This window comes from Myzus persicae, unplaced genomic scaffold, assembly GCF_001856785.1.
Source record: "Myzus persicae strain clone G006 unplaced genomic scaffold, MPER_G0061.0, whole genome shotgun sequence".
In the NCBI taxonomy this organism is placed as follows: Eukaryota; Metazoa; Arthropoda; class Insecta; order Hemiptera; family Aphididae; genus Myzus; species Myzus persicae.
Window position 1 is genome coordinate 89579 of NW_019103460.1, and position 19724 is coordinate 109302.

At 28.1% G+C, this 19724-nt stretch overlaps 1 protein-coding gene across 1 annotated transcript in view; it reads right to left on the minus strand.

Moving 5' to 3' along the window:
• Nucleotides 1-19011, minus strand: part of LOC111034566 (transmembrane and TPR repeat-containing protein 1-like) — an 81169-nt gene extending 62158 nt beyond the window's left edge. The window contains exon 1 of the mRNA XM_022315845.1: nucleotides 18192-19011. Within this exon, the coding sequence (XP_022171537.1) occupies nucleotides 18192-18565 (374 nt within the window). The 5' untranslated portion in view covers nucleotides 18566-19011. The remainder of the gene's footprint in view (nucleotides 1-18191) is intronic.
• Nucleotides 19012-19724: the final 713 nt, after the last annotated feature.

Genomic DNA, 19724 nt, shown 5'->3' on the forward strand with positions numbered 1-19724 from the left:
GCATGACGTGCGTGTTCTGGTGTAATTTCCAAATATGGCCTCCCAGACTTCCATTAAAAGAACCAAAACTCAATTATCATCTCTCCCTTCATTCTACCACTTGTCCACTCGCTGTCTAACTCTGCACACCACTCACTTTTCCGTCGACAGCAAGAGGACCTCCGAGAAGAAAAAAAAAAGGAAGAAAAAAAAATATTATCACAACGGAATACACCCACCGAAGTTTTACCGTACATTTAATCATATTATTTTACAACAATGCCGGAGTGCCGTGAGGAATTTCTACGCTCTGTAATTATGAAGTTAGCTGTTTGTTAAGTAAATTAGGTGTAATGAAATTTGATTTGGACGAATTTAATGTCACGTTGTGCGCTCCGGAAATGGAATTATAACAAAACAACCGAGATAAAGTTCTGCATGACTACGGCGACAAGAAATTTTTTCACTTTTTTCCGTTTCTTTCAATTTTTTTTCACATTTTTTTGCAATTAAAAACCCGTTTGAACGTTTTGTTAGAGTAATATAATATTTTGTAGTCAAATTCATGTCAGCGTGTTACTGTCATAGGTATGCTGTACAAAAATAAAACGCACATAATATCTACACACGATCGCGAGCAAATGTAACTGTTTTGCAAAATAATTTCCTGTGCAAGAAAAAAATACTACAGTGAACAGAGACATGCATTAGAAGTGTTTGTGTGGATTTATAACGAAATTCTTCACGGCTGATTGATATTTATGTGCAAAATCATGTTCGTCCATGTGAAAGGGGATGGTTAGACCGATCGTTGGTGTTTACATAATAATATTATAATATTATTATTCCACCATTTCAGACACGACAGGAAAATGGTTTTGCGTTAATCTCCCGTGCCAAAAATTAAATTATTAAATAACGTATATCATTATTATATGTAGGTACATATTAGGTAGGTATATGAATACTTGATGTAAAAAATGAACAAATACAAATTGTTACCAGTTCTTTCGGTAGGTAGTCTAAATATAAAATCAAAATTATGAAACATAATATTACGTCAGAACAATAATATATAATAATATTACAGACTTAATTAACTCAACAAACCTATAAACAAAAAGTTTTTTAAATTAAAATATCGCTCTAAAAGGTTATCAACATATTAGTTTCAGTGGTAAAATGTAGTATGTTAGGTGCATATATTATTTGGATGGAAATATATGGTACAATAATTATTATTAGGTGCCTTTCGACTATTTATATTTTGTAAAATATGACGGTACTTAAATTGACTACCACTTATAAATTGCATTAAGGGGGTGAGTGAGAACGCTTGATGAATCACCCTGTATATATTACGCATTTCATTTATCAAATAAGATAAATAAAAAATAGTAAACTTTTTTACTTAGATATTCGCAAAAAAATCGAGTCAGAATTAAAAATGTATTGTTAATTAAGAATGAATTATTTGAACCTATACGACTATACCTGGTTAGCGCCCATTTGACTGGCGAAAATATGGTATCGATCAAAAGTTAAAAAATAAACTGTGAACATGTACCTACGTATTATATTTAAATATATTGTGCTATAAATATTGTATGTGGTGAATATTATCATATGTATTTCTTGCCACTTCATCGTCGGAATATCAAACATCTTATTCGAATGTAAAATGCTAAAAAATAAACAAACGCATCGTTCGATATTCTTTATTTTTATAAAAATCGAAATTATCGAAAATCTATTCTGCAACTAACTGTGTTATTAAAAACATGAATTTCTATAAAAAAATCAGTTGAGGTTAAGGGTTAACTAATGATCACAGGGTTGCAGACATTTTAAATTTCCCAGAAACATAATTTGTTTTGATATACTGAGTATTCAATAAACCTTTCTATACACATAATAATATATGAATATAACCTATAAATATACATCATATTATATTACAAAGTGTATTGCATCTTTTTAAACTTTGTAAATAATTTAATTATTATATTCTCTATTATGATTTATTTTAAAATGTCAGAAAACTAAATTATTTTGTCTTATACCATTGTGTTAAATAGTACACTATTTAATTAATATTTCATGGCTCAGATTTTATAACAATAGTTCTAAGATTTTTTAAATAAAAAGTTTATAATACATCTTAAATTGTGTTGTTTAGTATTAATTAAAGCCAAAACGTGTGTTACAATATTTTATAAAGCTTTAAAGTATTCGAATAATCTTGCAAAATGTTTAATATACAAAAATACATGAAAATTATATAAATCCTATTGTTATTCGAAAAATTTAACAAAATACATAATTCTGATCTATAGACAAATAGAAAACCCATTTTTTTTTATACAATTTCGCAAAGCTCTTTACCTGATTTTATGCAGATAAAGCTAAAATATTTGAAAATATTAAAGAATTTATTTTTCATAGGTACCCCTTTTGCTTTAAAATTCTAACGAATCAGGTACCTTACACCATGCACGTGACTGCCAACTACTTTTAAATTATTTAAATATCTCTTACAAAAAGTTATAGTATTTCTGAAAAATATTTTTTTTTTCAATAAAATAAGTTTTATGATTAATCTCACTTCATTATTCATTGTTATTTGTTTGAATTTCGGTATGATGTTGTAATCAAACAAAATTGAACTCTGAGTTACCTATCTAATATAATTCCAAATGCAAAAGTTTACAGAATTTATTGATTTAACCTCAGAAGCAAATTAATTATTAACTATACTTTTTATTTAATAATCATTTCATGTTTGTTTTGTTAACACTGAACGTCAAAACTTTCATAGGTATTTTACATATTTTGCACGAATTGCACGGGTTACGTGGTATATTAAATCACTTTTGAATAAAATACAATGTGCGAATATTAATTATTAACAAAATATCTAGGTATTAAGTTTCAATCCGTGGTAAATTATTCAAACAGATTTTAGTTTAACGCATCTTAAGTTTTTATAGAACTTTATACGAAATGTATATATGCTCTGAAATTTACAACCACGTAGGTACCTATATGGTTTATTTTCCAATGATAAAAGTGAGGCGTAAAAAATGAAACATGTGTCTGGCATTCTGTGGTTCAAATCAGTATAAAATAATCAGTTTTATAAGTGTACTATAAATTTGAATAGATTATCAATAATCCATATGGACGAATAATAATTAAAACTACAATATTATGACATGGGAAACATTTTTTTTTTTTAGATATCCTAATGACACTTCTAAATAGTCAGATAATATCTTATCTCTTTCACCTTCATTTATCGCTTGCAGTTCCATCATTATGAGCAAAACATTAGGTTTCAAAGTAAATCATCTACGTAATTGGAGATGTTCGGGGGACGTTAGTTTCAAATTGCTAATTGTACACAGCCACACAGTGTTTTGATCTTTTAGAGTTCTACACAATTTAATTACAACCTTCGTATATGTACCTATATTAATATTTAGTTTTTTAAATTACTTATCGTGTAACTTGAATTTCTTATTCGTGTAACACTAATTTAAATATATGTAAGTATATAATCTTAAAATGTACATAACGATAAAACCATTCCGTATTTCATTAATTAATTTTTCTTAAGAGTGCTCTGTCCAGTTAGTTTTAATTTAAAAACAGTCTTTCTCTCTCTCTTTGAATTTGCACAACAGCCAGAATAAAAAAGTTTGTTTTAATGAGAAGTTAAAAAAAAAACTAAGCAAATATTATATATTTTGTGACAAGACGTAATCGACCTTTACGTAATAATTATCGTTTTCCTTCTTATATAAAAATTGGTTTCAGGTTTATTTCCTTCAAGTTTCTTAACGATATTCTTCAATAAGACTTTGGCCTACGACATTTTTAACCACTTTTGGAATTGATACTTAAAAGTCATTATCCCATAATTTTTATTACACTTAGTACACATTATTTTAATACCTTAAATACGTTTTATCGAATTTGACTATAGAAGATTGAGTAAAATATTATGCAAAATGTTGTATGCAATTTATTAAAATTACAAGCTGTGTTATATAATTGTTATAATCAAAACAAAGAAAAAAAAATTACAAACAACATGTATACACTAAAATTATTAAAAAATGTATGAAAAATATTGTAGTTCAAACTATAAATAAAAATAAAACCTTGAAATAAAATATTCAAATGTTTTCATTTTATAGATATTGTTACTAAAAAAATATATTAAATATATTATACGTCAAAATAAATGTGACATTTTCTAATGTTTTCATGATAATAAAATTATACTTGATTATCATTTCATTATAATTTAATCTAGTACATCCATTATTTTAAGTTTATTTAATTTAAAAAATCGCATGTACTATTATATCAGTTCATATTAGATTCGTTTATATATCAAATTTTGTCAAAATTCTACCTTAAAAGTCTATAAAATAATTTATTTTGTAGATTGTTTGTTGACAGTAATATGAACTACTTATGAAGAACCTTGTATAAAAATGTAAGATGTTAGCTAAACAAATTGAACACGTTATAAGCTTTTAGCTGCAAAGTAATTTGAAAACTTTCGTGATTTTGACTAATTTTGACAACATTTTAACTTGAAATGTTTATAAAAAAAAATCATGCCTATGTATCTTAAATATTTTTTAACGGCTTTAATAAAACGTATGGAAAACTTTGTAATACATTTTTAAACTTTTTTACAGAACAATACATTTTTTATCGATATTTCGAAAAAAACTAAAATAGGTAGCTCAAAGAAAAGACAAAATATATCTAAAATTAGAAAATCATGTAAAGGAAATGGTAATATAAACATTAGGTGAACATTTTTAAGTGTCCATGGTCATCGCAGGTTTTTGAGTTACACCAAAATAATACAACTTTGTTGAGAACTTGTTGTGCATAACATTTTCAGTATTCCTTAATTTGTATTTGTTGTAAACTATTATTTAAAAAAATTACTTGGGATTTTCTATTCAGGATTCTCAAAAGTACCAACTAGGTTCCATTTAAAATCAGACACCACTCTCCAAATATAAGGTCAAATAATTTTTCTACTAGAATATAATAGATATCATGTGTAAAGACAAAAAAACATATCATTGTAAAATCAATCCATTTATCGCTGTGCTCTGCTAAGAATCTAAAAGACGATGCTACAAAAACAACGCTGCAATGGTCTTTCATTTATGACTCTATTGTTAATTTTTAAAAGTTCTGAAAGGTGAAAAATTACAAGGGTTGCAGAACATAATTTAGATGCGCAACATAATACACCTATGGCATAGTTTTTTTTTTTAGTCGTCGTTCTGACAAGATATCTAAGAAAGAAAGTTCCACTATTTTTCCATCAAGTTTAAAAACAACATTTAGACAACCACACTTGTGACCTATAGTGAAATTATTATAAAAGAAAGGTTTTTTGTGAGAAGAAGCCAAAGTAAGTTTAAAAAAAAAAAATATATGATACATATTTTGTTATGCAGATTGTTCAGTTGATCCAACGTAAAATTGGTGAAATTGAAATTTAGAAATGTATTACATCATATTTAAATCATATAAATCAGTTTCAATAACTCTTTTTTAAAGCAACCTTGCTACAATTAATTGTCTACTGTACTAATATTAATATATTTGAATACAGAAATATTAAACGATATAAATTTAACAGTAATTATGTAAAAAATAATTAAAACATAAACATTTTACTCGTTTTTTTTTTAAACAAAAATCTAATTAAATGCATATACTTTGATATTTCAATAAGATAAATATCAAGTACTAAAAGTTTTTATAAAATATTATTTAATTTTTACTAGATACGAGTAATATTGTGAAGCACACATACAAAATAAATTTTTTTTTATACATTTGAAATTACGATTATTTCTTAGTACTTAAATCTAATTTATCGGAATTACATCTCTATTCACGTAATTAATTTAAAAAATATATAAAAATATCAAGTGGATTCATTGGATTGGATTATGGCTAACACTCACAGTAATTTCCAAAAATGCCTGGATCGGAAATGCTTGGTAAAACCAAACATTTTCGAAAATGACAATTTTTTTACTATAAAAATTGTATAGGTACTGTATTTATTTATTTTTAAAATCCTATTTTTTTAAACACTCTTTAATTTAGCGCTCATTCTGACTCGCACCCTATATTTTAACTTTAAGTACCTATGAGGAAGAAAATACGTAGTCTAGACATTTTAGTGCATCTTCTTCACCACAAAAATAAACATCAAACTAACAGACTAATAAAAAAATATTAACAACATATTTTTGAAATGGGTGATCACTGTGTGAAATAATGAATTTTTGTACGAATATGATAGGCGCATATGTGGTTTTCGGTCCAACGAAGTCATGAGTCAGTTTTAAATTCCATATTATGTTCGGAAATAATAACGAAATGTGCATTGAATTTTTCCGAGATCGTTTAGATAAGTCAGTCAAGAACATTTTAAATTCGAATAATAATTTCGAGAAAAATAAATTTAGTTGTGTGTTCAATGTAGTAGACTAAATTCTCCGTTTGCTCTATAATATTGGTGCTAGTTCTGCTAAAATTCATAATTGAATATACCTCAATAATGTATAATTAACTTTTGATTTTAATGAAATTAATTATAATGGGTACGGTTTTATTTAATTCAATATTTCCATTGTAATGTACAGTGTACATTGGTATACATATACTATATATTATACTATAAAAGCATTAGTGAAATAATTGTTTCCTTAACAAATTGAAACGGGTAATCGAATAACCTGAAAGTAGGTGTGTTAAATGGGGTTAAAGCAAAACATTATTTATACTGTTCCTTAACACAAATACCTTTAATTCTGTGTTACAATTTTGTATATTTATAAATTATTATTAAATTAAACAAACAATATGCAAATCAATCTAAAATAAAATATGCTTGATGGTTTTGTCAAAAATTAGTTCGAATTCAACCTACCGTATTACTTATAAAGAAATAAATTACTCGTATAGTAATCTAATTATATGATAAAATATCTTCTGAAATAGGGATGGTTTGCGTATGTATAGTTATTCGTATAAAATGATTAATCATGTAATTCAAATTTAACATACCTAATATTCATTATAGTGAGTTCAATGATATTATGGTACACAGAAATTGTACCATACTTTATATACTTTAGAGTAGATTCGAAGGTTAGTTTTTTTTTAATTGTGACGTGCAATTATTATTGTGTCAAGAAGCGTTGGTATAAAAAGAACAGTGAAAGTTGCAAGGTAAAAAATAAAAATAGTGAAATATTAAACATAAAGTATAAATAATCTATATTATAGATAATAATATGATGAATTAATTAGTTACATACAATGACGAAATTTATACGTATTTATAACATAACATTATACACTATTGAACGGTTGCATTTGGAATGTTAACAATTTTAAATACTAAAATCTAGTTATGTAAAAAATAGAACCATTAATTGAAACACATAAACCTTGTCACATAATTTGTAAGTTTACTTTAAGAATTTTATTTAAGTTTTTGAATACCTTGTGCTGATTTCTGTAGGTTCATACACACTTACAACGTGATATGATTGTCAAAACTTTGTATGCAAAATATCACCCGTAGTCCAAAGTCAAAACAGCTTAGCTACCATACACTTAATTTTAAATCATTTATCTTGTATTGGTCACTTTTACTGAGTTGGAATATAATAGACTGTTCACACCACGGATATTGTATAATAACTTAATGCTAGAATCCTGCCCGGATAAAGTACTAGCATGTTTAAATTTTTTTCAAATATACGGTTAAGGGATGATTTAAATATTTGTCTCATAAAAATTAAAAATTTTATGAGGTACTAGGCATCTGTATATAATTAAATTTTAAAACGAAATGTTATAAAAAGTTAAATAATACTATATAGATGGTATAGGCACCCATACTGTGCGTTTCAAATAATTGACTCTACCAGTTTTTATGAAACATTCTATAAACTTACGTACTGATTAGCTAACATTAAATATTCTTACGGAAAAGTTAATTTTTAAATGAAATTAATACATTATGGTGTGCGTGTTGAAATCAAATAGCCTATTTAGCTTTTACTGTACACCTGTTGTAGTACCGCTATCATATATGTTAATCGCGTGTGGACGGAGAATAAATTAGGTTTATATCATGTAAACGAATAACATTTAAAATATATTATACATTGTATTATCGTATGCAAAGAAATTAAAACACAAAACATATTATAAGTTATTTCCAATAAACGAGAAAGTTTTTATACTTTAGAAAATCGAGAAGGACTTGCATCTAACTTCGTTCAGTGCGCTAACTCAAAACAGAATAAAAAAAATAAAATATAAAGAAGGGCTTCCGCCAAATTTAGTATGCGCATATTTTTCCGTGGGATATATTATAATGGGTGAATCCCTAAAGTTTAAAGAATATTGTAATCGGACCATCCCTGCTCAATATTCTGACCGAGTTTTTGGGGAAATTTCCTCACCGAAAATATTAACCCTGCGTGGCAAAATGTGTGTATTTTGTGTTTCTTTTATTTCTCTACCACATGTGATGCTCCTTTCAAGCGACCACTCCCTAATTTTAATATTTTATTATTATTCTATTTACACTTTTTTTTTCGTGGCCAAAGGAATCGTGTAAATAGTATTATTATTTAACAAACATCAATCGCATTATTTAATATTTAATGACATAATGACCCGTTTGTTTCAAAAAGAGACAGAAACCTAAGCACCATATCAATATTTGTTTTTATTAATTTGTTGTTGTTAAAGTGGCTAAAAATAATAAGCCAAACGATATATTTTAATTGTATGTAAAACATTTTTACATAAAGCAATTAATACAATATGATGAATATCTGATTATCTGAACTTAATATTATTTTGGAATGAACTATATGGGCAATAATTAAAACTTGTATTTAATAATATGACTCATAAAAAATATCAAAATTATAATATAATAATAGACAATAGTTGAATATTAAACGTTGCTTGTAATGAATGCAATCATAAAAAAGGGAATTTATTTATTTATTCTAATAGATACTATTTAAAAAAAAAATGTGTTGGTATTACAAGGAAATCAATTAAAAAATAATTATTATTGTTTATGAAAGTATCTGCAACTATTTAGGATATACGGGTTAAAAATTAAATGCAGGAGATTGACAAAATAGAATGAATTTTTTAATGAATTAAGATATATTAAAATTATTTGTTTCACTACAAGGCATTTAGAATAATATTTATGTAAAAAAAATAACATTATAACATTTAAAACATAAAAAAATAATACACTTAATATTCTTCATGATGACCAATTTTGTTTTGTTGTATAATTCTGTCTATATTTTAACAGTTTTGTCAAAAATAGCAATGTTACACCTTTTTACCCTTTATTTTCTTTTAAAAGGAAACTTTACTTGTACAAAATCATATTTTATAACCGTAAAAAGTTTTTAGAGTTATTTTTTCACCCATCCCGGATGTTTTTTTGTGTCTTTAAACACAAAAGAAAAGTCTTAAGAAATATTCGAGATATATATATTTATAATATAATGTATATTTCACTCATAAATAATATCTTGAAATGTGATTTTGAAAAAAATAATTAACTCAAGTCATACAACTGTTATGTAATATTTAACCTCTTTTACCCTTTGTTAGATCATTTTATATAATTATTCAATTATAACTATTAAAATTCATCCTGAATGGTAAATTACAAAAGTATTAAGAGTTTGAATACACAAATAATAATTTTTTTTAATAATATAATATTTTTGATAATGTTATGAATATAATCATTATCGCGTAGGTGGGCATTGCATAGAACCATAAATTGTGTTAGGAAATTATATGCTATTAAAATACTATGACTTAATTAAATATAACTAATTAGTCATAAATCATTGGTAAATTACTCATAAGGTATAATAAATTAATAGCGTATTATTAAAGTTGGTTAAATTATAAACGTTTTAAAATGTGATTCATAATGGTTATGTAAGTGTAATATTCTAATTCCTATGATTTAATCAATTTGTTACATACACAATATGAATAGTTGAAATAAATATCTACCATGAGTAAAAATTGAGTTTTCATAAATTAATGCAATTTATCTTTCAACTTTTCCAGCCAAAACGTATCAATCATTATGAAACTATGGCAGTTTAATTGAATACAAATGAAATAATACAACAAACCACAATAATAGAACCGTGATTTCCTTGAATTCAGTTATAGTTTAGAGCTTATAGATTTTATGAATGAAATCCAAAAATTCAACTTAACTAAATAATATACAATATATGGATCCATAAATTATGAAATTACTAGACTATAATACTGGACTGTAAATTATTATGATAGTTCTTATCACTTTATGTTATTATGACAGATATTATGGTACTCATCTCACTTCTTATACCCCAGATCAAAATTGCATTTGGTGATATACGCCATTGGACTTTCAAAGAACCGTTCTAATAAGTGAATCTCGGTTATAACCACGTTTGGTAAAGTTTCAAAGTTTCAGATATATCTTTCAACTTCGTCGATGGGTGTCAGTAACTTTATCTAAAATCTTAGATAAACGATTGAAAAAAGTCAAAATACCCTTATAAAGTACCATCTAAACTTGTATTTTAATTCTTAAAGGTGATAATACGTTTTAAGTGATTCTTCTAAACTTCTCCTAAAGAAAAAATATTCATAGAAAGGTATAATAATAAAAAAATTAAAACCGCTAAATTCCTTGATTCATTTAGAATCTAAGATTCAATCGAAATAAATTAATAAAATTAAATGCATTCAACCTGAATTATTTTTAAAAATGAGACACTTTTATTGGCGATCCACAGTTATTTTTTTAAACAAACCAATACGTTAGTGGAAAGCTTTATCGTATAGTTTCGTATTATATTACATTATTTATTTGAATATCTTTTTTTATGCATTAAATATTATTTTAATTACAAAATGGTAAATACTTAAGTGTATATAATGTTATTTCTTATTTGTAACTATAAATAATTATTTATTGAACTGCGGTTTTATTTTGTTCATTATACACAGCACACTATAATAATATGAAATGTCATAACCATTTTTATAATATTACTGTTATTATTTTTTTTAATAATTATACCTCTAGTATGAAATATAAAAAAAAATCATTAATCGTGTTACTCTACAGTCCACAATATCGATCAATACAGAATGTATTGTAAGTATAGTGTAAACACGCTTAAAGTGCATTTATATATATCATTGGAGTTGATGGTAGGTAAATAATTGTATATATGAATTCCCTACGGAAATGCAGACACTATGGGATATTATATTCTCTGACTAATAACAGTGTTAAAAGTACAAATTAACTCTAACCAATCTATTATCTGTTTTTATTGCCATTTAAAAAATATTCATAAATGTAATATGTCGAGTGAAATGTATATAAATAAGAGGGTTGTAAGAACTATGAATTCAATAAAAATATACTATTATGGTATAGACGGTAATAAATTTTTTATATTCCTGAGCAGAATACTTTTCCGAGTTCTTCGATTCATAAAATCGAATTTCAAGTGAGTAGTTAATTATAGTTATCAGTAATCATTTATTAACAGGTGTAGTGTTAGTATATCTACGTTATGACGTGGTGTACCCATCTATTCTGCCAATTAACTCTAATTATGACTAACTAACTAACTAAGTAACTAACAGTTCAAAATTAAATTGTTGTGAATTTAAATCCTAAACAAATATTGTGAATTTAAAAAAAATTTGGATACAACCTGATTTTATTAGATACCATAATACCAGTATTCAAATATTATGCACGTTTATTTTGTTACAAATATAAGTATATAAGAGGTGATTCAACAGGCATGCTTACTCAACTTTTGTCTATCAAATTACGCAATCATTAAAAATTCAATTTTTAGAAATTTTAAATATTTTACTCTGGGAAAATATTTTCTAATTGTTAAAAATCTCAATAACTGAATAACTACTTGTTTTTAATTTGGAATAGGGCACATCAAAATGTTCTCAAAATGTATCAACTGAATAATTTACGGTAAAATAGAAAGTTCTCATTTGAAAAAAAAGTATCACCACAATACACTCCCTAAAAGGCCACTACGCTGGCATTAGTTGTCTCCGTTTTACAAGTACGTACATAACATATCAAATTTACCCTCGGCTGATCAAGTTTAGATTCGTTAGCTTAAAAATTAAAGTAAATTCATCTATTATTAAACTTGACGGTAAGAAAGTAATCTGTGTTTGTTTGTGAGTTTTTTTAAGATAGTTAAATTCTTTTAGTTAGTTGATGTATAATTGAGTATATAATATTGAAAATTATAAATTCTCACAAATCACTCAGTACTGAACTTTCGTAAAAACCCCACATATAAACACAGATAATGTCCTTATACCATCAAGTTTCATAATAGGTCGACTTACTTTGATTTTGAAACTAAGTTAAGCTAAACGTGATCTTCTGAGCGTACATTTGGTATGTTGCACACTTATGTAAGCCAGACACGACAAATGTCTGTCTATCGTCATTTTCGGAATTACAAAAATATTTAAGAATTAAAAAAAATTGTCTTTGAGTAGGTATCCTAGTAGGCGTATAGTGATAAATTTCAAAAATCAGAATTTGATTCAGATTATTATCAAAGTAAAAATTGGGGTGATCATACTCGGTAAATCATCTTGTATATAAATCAAAAATTAAGAATCGCAATATTCCCTTTGTATTATTTGGTGAATTCAAAGTGACTTGGATTCGTATTGGCTCTGTAGGAACCTAACCTGTACGAATCTTCTGTAAGGAGGATATTTGAGAAATTATACGGTGAACACAAGTGCAATAGTAAATGGTTTCCCTTTTCGTGGTAACTGGTAAGTATTCTCTACTTATAACTTTGTCTAGACTCTAGAGTCATTGCAATACATTAGTTTTCACCCCTCGTACTAGGATGGTCACATCATTGTTGATACATTTGCGTTATTCTTCGTAGAATAAAAGCGACTGATGCTGTAATATTTACATTTTTGATTTGTATTTCCGCTTACTTTTCTGAGATTTCTTTGACGTTTTTAAGTTTTAACCAAACATAGAACATTTTCTTTGGATATCAAAAAATAGAATATTATTAAACAGACTGAAGTTATAATGTAAGGTATTTATTTAAAAGTTATAATTATTCAAATATGTTACAAGTATTATGATTTGTAATAATTTACAAGTCTGCCGGTACGGTATCACGTGAAAAAATGTTTTTACTTTCAATAGTTCCAATATCGCGTCGATATTAAATTGTAATATTTAAGCGAATTTACCTATTTTAAAACTTAATGGTAAGCACATTATCTAATTTTTGAAGTTGGTTATTTCGACATTTTAGTTTAAAGCGCAACATAAGTATGAGAAATACCATATTAAAGAAATCCTCAAACCTCGCGGGTGAGGAGTCCTCTTGAACATTTTGTTAAAAGAAAATGTTTGTTTCTTTTTACAATATTATAATATTATGTAACGAAACCTCTGAACATATTTTATTGGCGGTAGTTAGTACCTATATTTTATTTTTTATACATTTTACTTCAAGTAGTTTAAAAGACATAGTATTTACAAAAAAAGACTTAAAAAATAGTAAAAGTATCACTTTGTGCCCTCGAGGGTTGTTTTCATTGGCAACGTTTGACTCTCAAAGGCTTAAGGTTCTTTGATATATTTATTTTTAATGTACAAACAAATAGCAATATATCATGAAATCATTATATTCACTATTAATATTTCAACGTACCTAACGAAGATTTCTTCAATTCTCTATTAATGCGTATCTGCAGATACCTTCCCAGGAAACTAAAATAAAATTGATCAAGAGATCAACTAAACATTGAGACCTAAAAACAATAAATAAAACTTGACGTGTATTAAAATTAATGGTTTCATCAAGTGGACGTAATAAATGTCATTATACCTTGTAACTTTCTTTTTTTCTTATTATAACCATACGCAATAAATCCACTATTTACAACAGGTGGAAAATATAATATATTTTAATAATGATATCACTTAATTTATGACTTTCAAATTAAATTTCGTTTTGTAAAGGTACTTTATCTAACTAAACATTGTATATGCTTACATGAATTATATACATGCATATTTTTTAAATTTGACGAAAATCCAGTCAAAGCATATAGATTAATCCAATATTATAATATTATAAGCTACAAGTTTTGGGTACTGTGAGAATAATGCGATTAGTGATTACGTTTAATTAAAGAGAATTATACCTATCGGTACCTATATAATATACATGTATATATATTTTCCAGTATATCAGAAAATGATGGATACACGGAGGATGATAAGGCGCCTGTAGACGAGGTCGAGGCGACCACGGACTATTAGCAACTAATTAAAATGGCTACGACATAGTAATTAGTCGGCCGTAATATCAAAACGCTTCATAATCACCAGACTTCCGGTTTTGTCTCCGGATAATCTTAAATAAGGGTGAGCTGTTTAATTAATTACTTCTTAGGCGTGTTTATAGCAATTTACGTACACATCGATAAGTGTACACTGTACATTAATGAAATATAATAAAGGAGACCTGGTGGGTGAGTTGACGAGTTGGGCAAAATGACTGATAATAACTGATAGTAGATTCAATCAACTTTCAAAATTGGATACGAAATCAATATAATGGTGTTAAGTTTAGTGTTAATACTACTGACTATAATTGTTGCTTTGTGTTTTTAATAATATGCATTTTTGTTATCACCACGACCCCACGCACAATTTCATTTTACGGAATTCTGTAATAACGATTTTCAAAAAAAAAAAGTTTGGTTAGATCCATTGATTGTTTAAATTCAATTTAAAGAGTATATTTTATTCTTTATTTTCGTGTTCCCGTACTTTTTTTCTACTACGTATTTTAAAATCGCTAGAAAATCATCAACAGTGAAATAATGATGTTATCTATCGGGCCAAGTTGATGTGGATAACATAACTATCGTAAACTTAAATTAATACATTTGCATTACCTACTGTAATATAATTATGTACGAACATTATAGTTTATTATAAATAGGTACTATAAAAATCTAAGAAATTATAAAAGGAAAACGATACCTACTCGTGGGACAATTAACACTACTAATAGCAACAGACGATTATGTAAATAGATGATATCTTTAAATTTCATTTATATATGTTAGGTTCATACAACTTGATAGACACATTATTTGTATTAAAATTAGTTTAGTAAATTTTTTGCATAATATGATTTGTAATGACATGTACGTCAATCTACTCTATTGTATTATATTACTCTATGTCTCATTGTATATTTATTTTATTATTAGTTACGTGTCTCGATTATTTCTTCCGAAATCATTCAAAATCGCAACGAGAAACAAACATAATATATACCTGTACTTATGTTTAGTTAAGTTTAGTTTTATATTGTTTATTTGATGTCTACAAAAGTGAAAAGTATCTTGGTACTAAAATTATCAAAGATATGAATTGTTTTTTTTATTATTATTGCTTTTAATAGTAGCCACAATAACAGCAGACCTATTATATAAAACTAAAAGAAAACTTGTTCAACTTGTTTGAAAAAGCCACCCATTGATGACATTTTGGAACACAGAAATAAACAAAAATATTTTTACAATTTTGTTACCTAGTACGTTTCAAACGCGTATAAATACAGTAAATTATTTGTTGGCATCGAAGAATAATTTTTTTAAACATCCCATTTGGACATTTGGTTAATCGGTTGTATAGATTTTATTTTACGTGAAAATAAGAAAACGGCTTTGCATAATAGGCACTGCAGTTATTTCAATGGTGTAATTTCTGTTTGTAATGGAGTCGAAAAACCTATTTGACTGGGCCTTCGAGTCGTTAAGGGTTCTTAAAAATCTTCACATCTTTCAAAGATCAATTCTGCTTTCACACACTTTTACTTAAAGTTATAATATCCAGAAAAGGAGGTTTTTCTCGTAATAATATCAGAATTAATTGGAAAATGTGTATTACACAATTTTAAAGTAAACTATATTTTTTTGGTATTGAAATATCAATTTTTCTTAAAACGTTTATAATAAAACATAATTACAAAAAAATTAATGTTTGTGAGGTAATTTTGACTGTAAAATAAATACTGAATATTATATTAAAAAATTAATTTTTATTTCTTTAACATAATATTATTTTTTCACGATTTTATAATAGGTGAGTGTTTAAGTTCTCAAATCATACTAGAAGGAATAATTATAGCTGGTCTCCATTTACATATTTTAATAAATTATGCATAATTTACACAATCTCGTAAATATGCGACAGCGAACAAAGGCAATGACATAACCACCTGTAAAATACTTTGATATTTGATATTTAAATATTATGATATTTTTATTTTTCTTAAATTCCGTTAAAATAACTAAATTAAAGCTCTTTAAACGATGGCGAAATGTTCTCTGACGGAGACTGCAGGTATTATTTGAAATAATATTTTATATAGACCTAATCTCCTAAGAATTTCGTTAGACGGATATAGATTTTTAATTTTCCAAAAAGTTTTTATTTATTTTATGATTTACAATTAAAATATTATCATAAAGTACTGTTTCTACGTTTATTATTATACATTTCAATTTAAATGACAGTTTTCACAATTTGCTTCTGTCAAAACATTGTTATCTCGTTAATTAATCGAAATCCGTCAAGCCCAAGTTGTATTAACAGATATCATTTAAACTTGAAAATCGGTGTTCTGAGAGGCCCGGGAGTACAGAGAGCATAACAATATACTTTACCACGTGCCAGTAGCGCATGCATGTATTTTCGTGGCGCAACCTTCCGCTAAAACCTAACCTAACCTAACCTAACCGGAAAAATCCACCTCATTCTGTTGACGATTTTGTCGAGGGTCTGAGGTGGCGATACAATTTCCAGATCAGCCTTAGACATACACACACTGTACACTGAAACCTCGCCAAAATACAATACCGTCGTACCAATGTTATGTATTTATAATAATGTACCATAATATATTGTACTTGTATTTTTCACTTTATAACGTGGCCAGCCTTGGTCGTCCACCTATGTGTTTTTCGTACTTAAAATATTATAGTATTTATTATAATATACGTAAACGTACATGGTTTTTTTTAAATTAAATAATAATATTAATAATCAATATTTTTATGTATTTTATACATAAATTCTATACAATCAACCTTACATAAAATATTCATTTTTTATAACACACCAGAAAATATGAAAATACGTATGTATGGTTTATACCAATTAAATAAACTTTTTCAATAATTGAAAACAGGGTGTAATGATTGAAATAATATAGCCGAAAATTCAATTAAAACTAATGAGGAGTTTAATATTTCATATGATCTACTACGCTTCATAAACTAAAGGATTGTCAGTTTTTCACCAATTACAAAAAAAAATATATCATGACTTACACACGAAATTAAGAAATAAGTGTTTATTTTTAACACTTAAAGAGACCATATTATGACTCCTACTAAATATTGTACATTTGTACTATGAAAAGATCATTTCGAACACTTCTCTGAAACCAAGGTTACGGTCCACAATGTTAGAGAAGTGGCTTCTAAGGTTATGTATACCCCCATAAGACAGAAAATGCCACGGGGCTGTTACAATAAGGTGGATTTTCGAAAGTAAACGAAATTTAGAATAAATTATTGATTTTATGTATAATGCAATTTTTTTAAATTAAAGAGTAATGTTTATGTTTACTTTTTTTTTTACTAGTATCAATACAATATATTATATTACATAATATACAGTAACCATGTATAATTACAATAGTATTATAAGATACGTAGTCTGACAGTCGTTACAAAATACAACGCCCAAAAACCCGCTGCTCTGCCCCGTTGTGAATAAATTGCAAAAATATCCAAAAAAAAAGATATAAATTTAGGATCGAATCTGCCGTCGAAGGACCACTAATCATATCACTGCTACGATAGCAACTGACGCAACTGCAGTGGTATACCACGATAAGCAATAATATATTAATAATAATAATAATATTGTCGCATGCGATGTGTCGCACCTGAAAGTCAGCGTGGTCAGCGGTCGGTACGACTTGTGGCTGTTGGGGTCCGACAGCGGGGTGCCCCAGAAGTCGTTGGTGGCCAGGCGGGCCAGCGGGCTAGTGCCCAGTACGTCGGCGTTCATGGCCACTGCCGGTATGTCGTCATGCACGAAATCGCCGCGCAGGCCGTTCCAATAGCACACGGTCACGGCCACGGCGACGGCCGCATAAACGGCGACCGCGGCTTCGGGCCACCCGTGTCTCGGTCGGGCGCGCCTGCCGACGCCACTGCCGCCGCCGCCGGCGCCACCGCCGCAACCGTGATGGTACTGGTGGTATTGCTGGTACTGTAGCGTGTTGTTGTGATTGTGATAATGCGGCGACCCCCTCATCGCGCGACGGCCACCACCTGTACCACCGTCACAACAGTCATGCCGTCAAAGCGAACGGCGGTCAACAAAACGAAACCCCGAGGATAGTATTGAATTATTGAAAAAATATGTAATCGACAAAAATCGATGTAATGTTATAATATTATGTTATTATTTTCGTAAATGACTAATAAAAAAAAAAAAAACATAAAAATACGATCGAACTAGAATATCCTTTTTTTTTTTTTTTGGTTGGTTTTTATCCAATGCGACGGTAATATCGTTACGCTACTATTAGAATATTATTGCCATAATAATATCGCGATACCGGGCCGCCCGACGTTGGACGGTACACCGCGCGCGGACGACGACGACGACGACGACCGTACCGATGCGCACCGCATTGCTACACCGACTACCGAGTGGCGGGTACAATATACCAGCGAGTACTGAAGCGCCGGCACGCCAAACTGCCGAAGTCCCGACGATGCCGTCGGTGGCCGCGTGCGCGGTTACGGTTGAACGGAAAAAATAACCGACGACGTCGCTCTCGCCCGCCCGCCAGAGGGCGAACCGGCGCTGTATATACCACCACACATGTCCGCGGACGACTCTATTCCTCCCCCCCCCCCGCCGAAGGTTACGTCCGAGTAATATTATTATTAATAATATAGGTACTACTACGCGGACTGGACTGTGAATTTTTTTTAACATTTCTTTCTCTACGATATAATATTAATATATAATATTAGATCTCACTTCCACCCCCACGCCCTCCTCATCGGTCATGTTGTATAAAATCGTGTTTTATTAATATTTATCATTAGAGCAAGGACTTTCATGCATTTGCATGTTTTTTCTGGTTTAATTAAACTTACGCAGAGGAAGTACACAATACGTTTCACAACGTTTGCGACCAAAATCTAAAAGTTTTTAGTGCATATTTTTTGCATATTTGGACATTTTTTAGTTTAAAAGGCATAATTTTGATTGTAAGAGCATATTTTAAGCTTTTAGTGCATATTTTGATGGTTTATCGAAAATCGAGCACTTTGGTGAATATTTTCCACGAATTACGGTCAAAAATTTATTATAAACTTATAAAGACGATAGAGATCAATTTTATCTTGAAATAATAATAATGGTCAGCATTAATTATGTCTATTTTTGTATTTTTTTT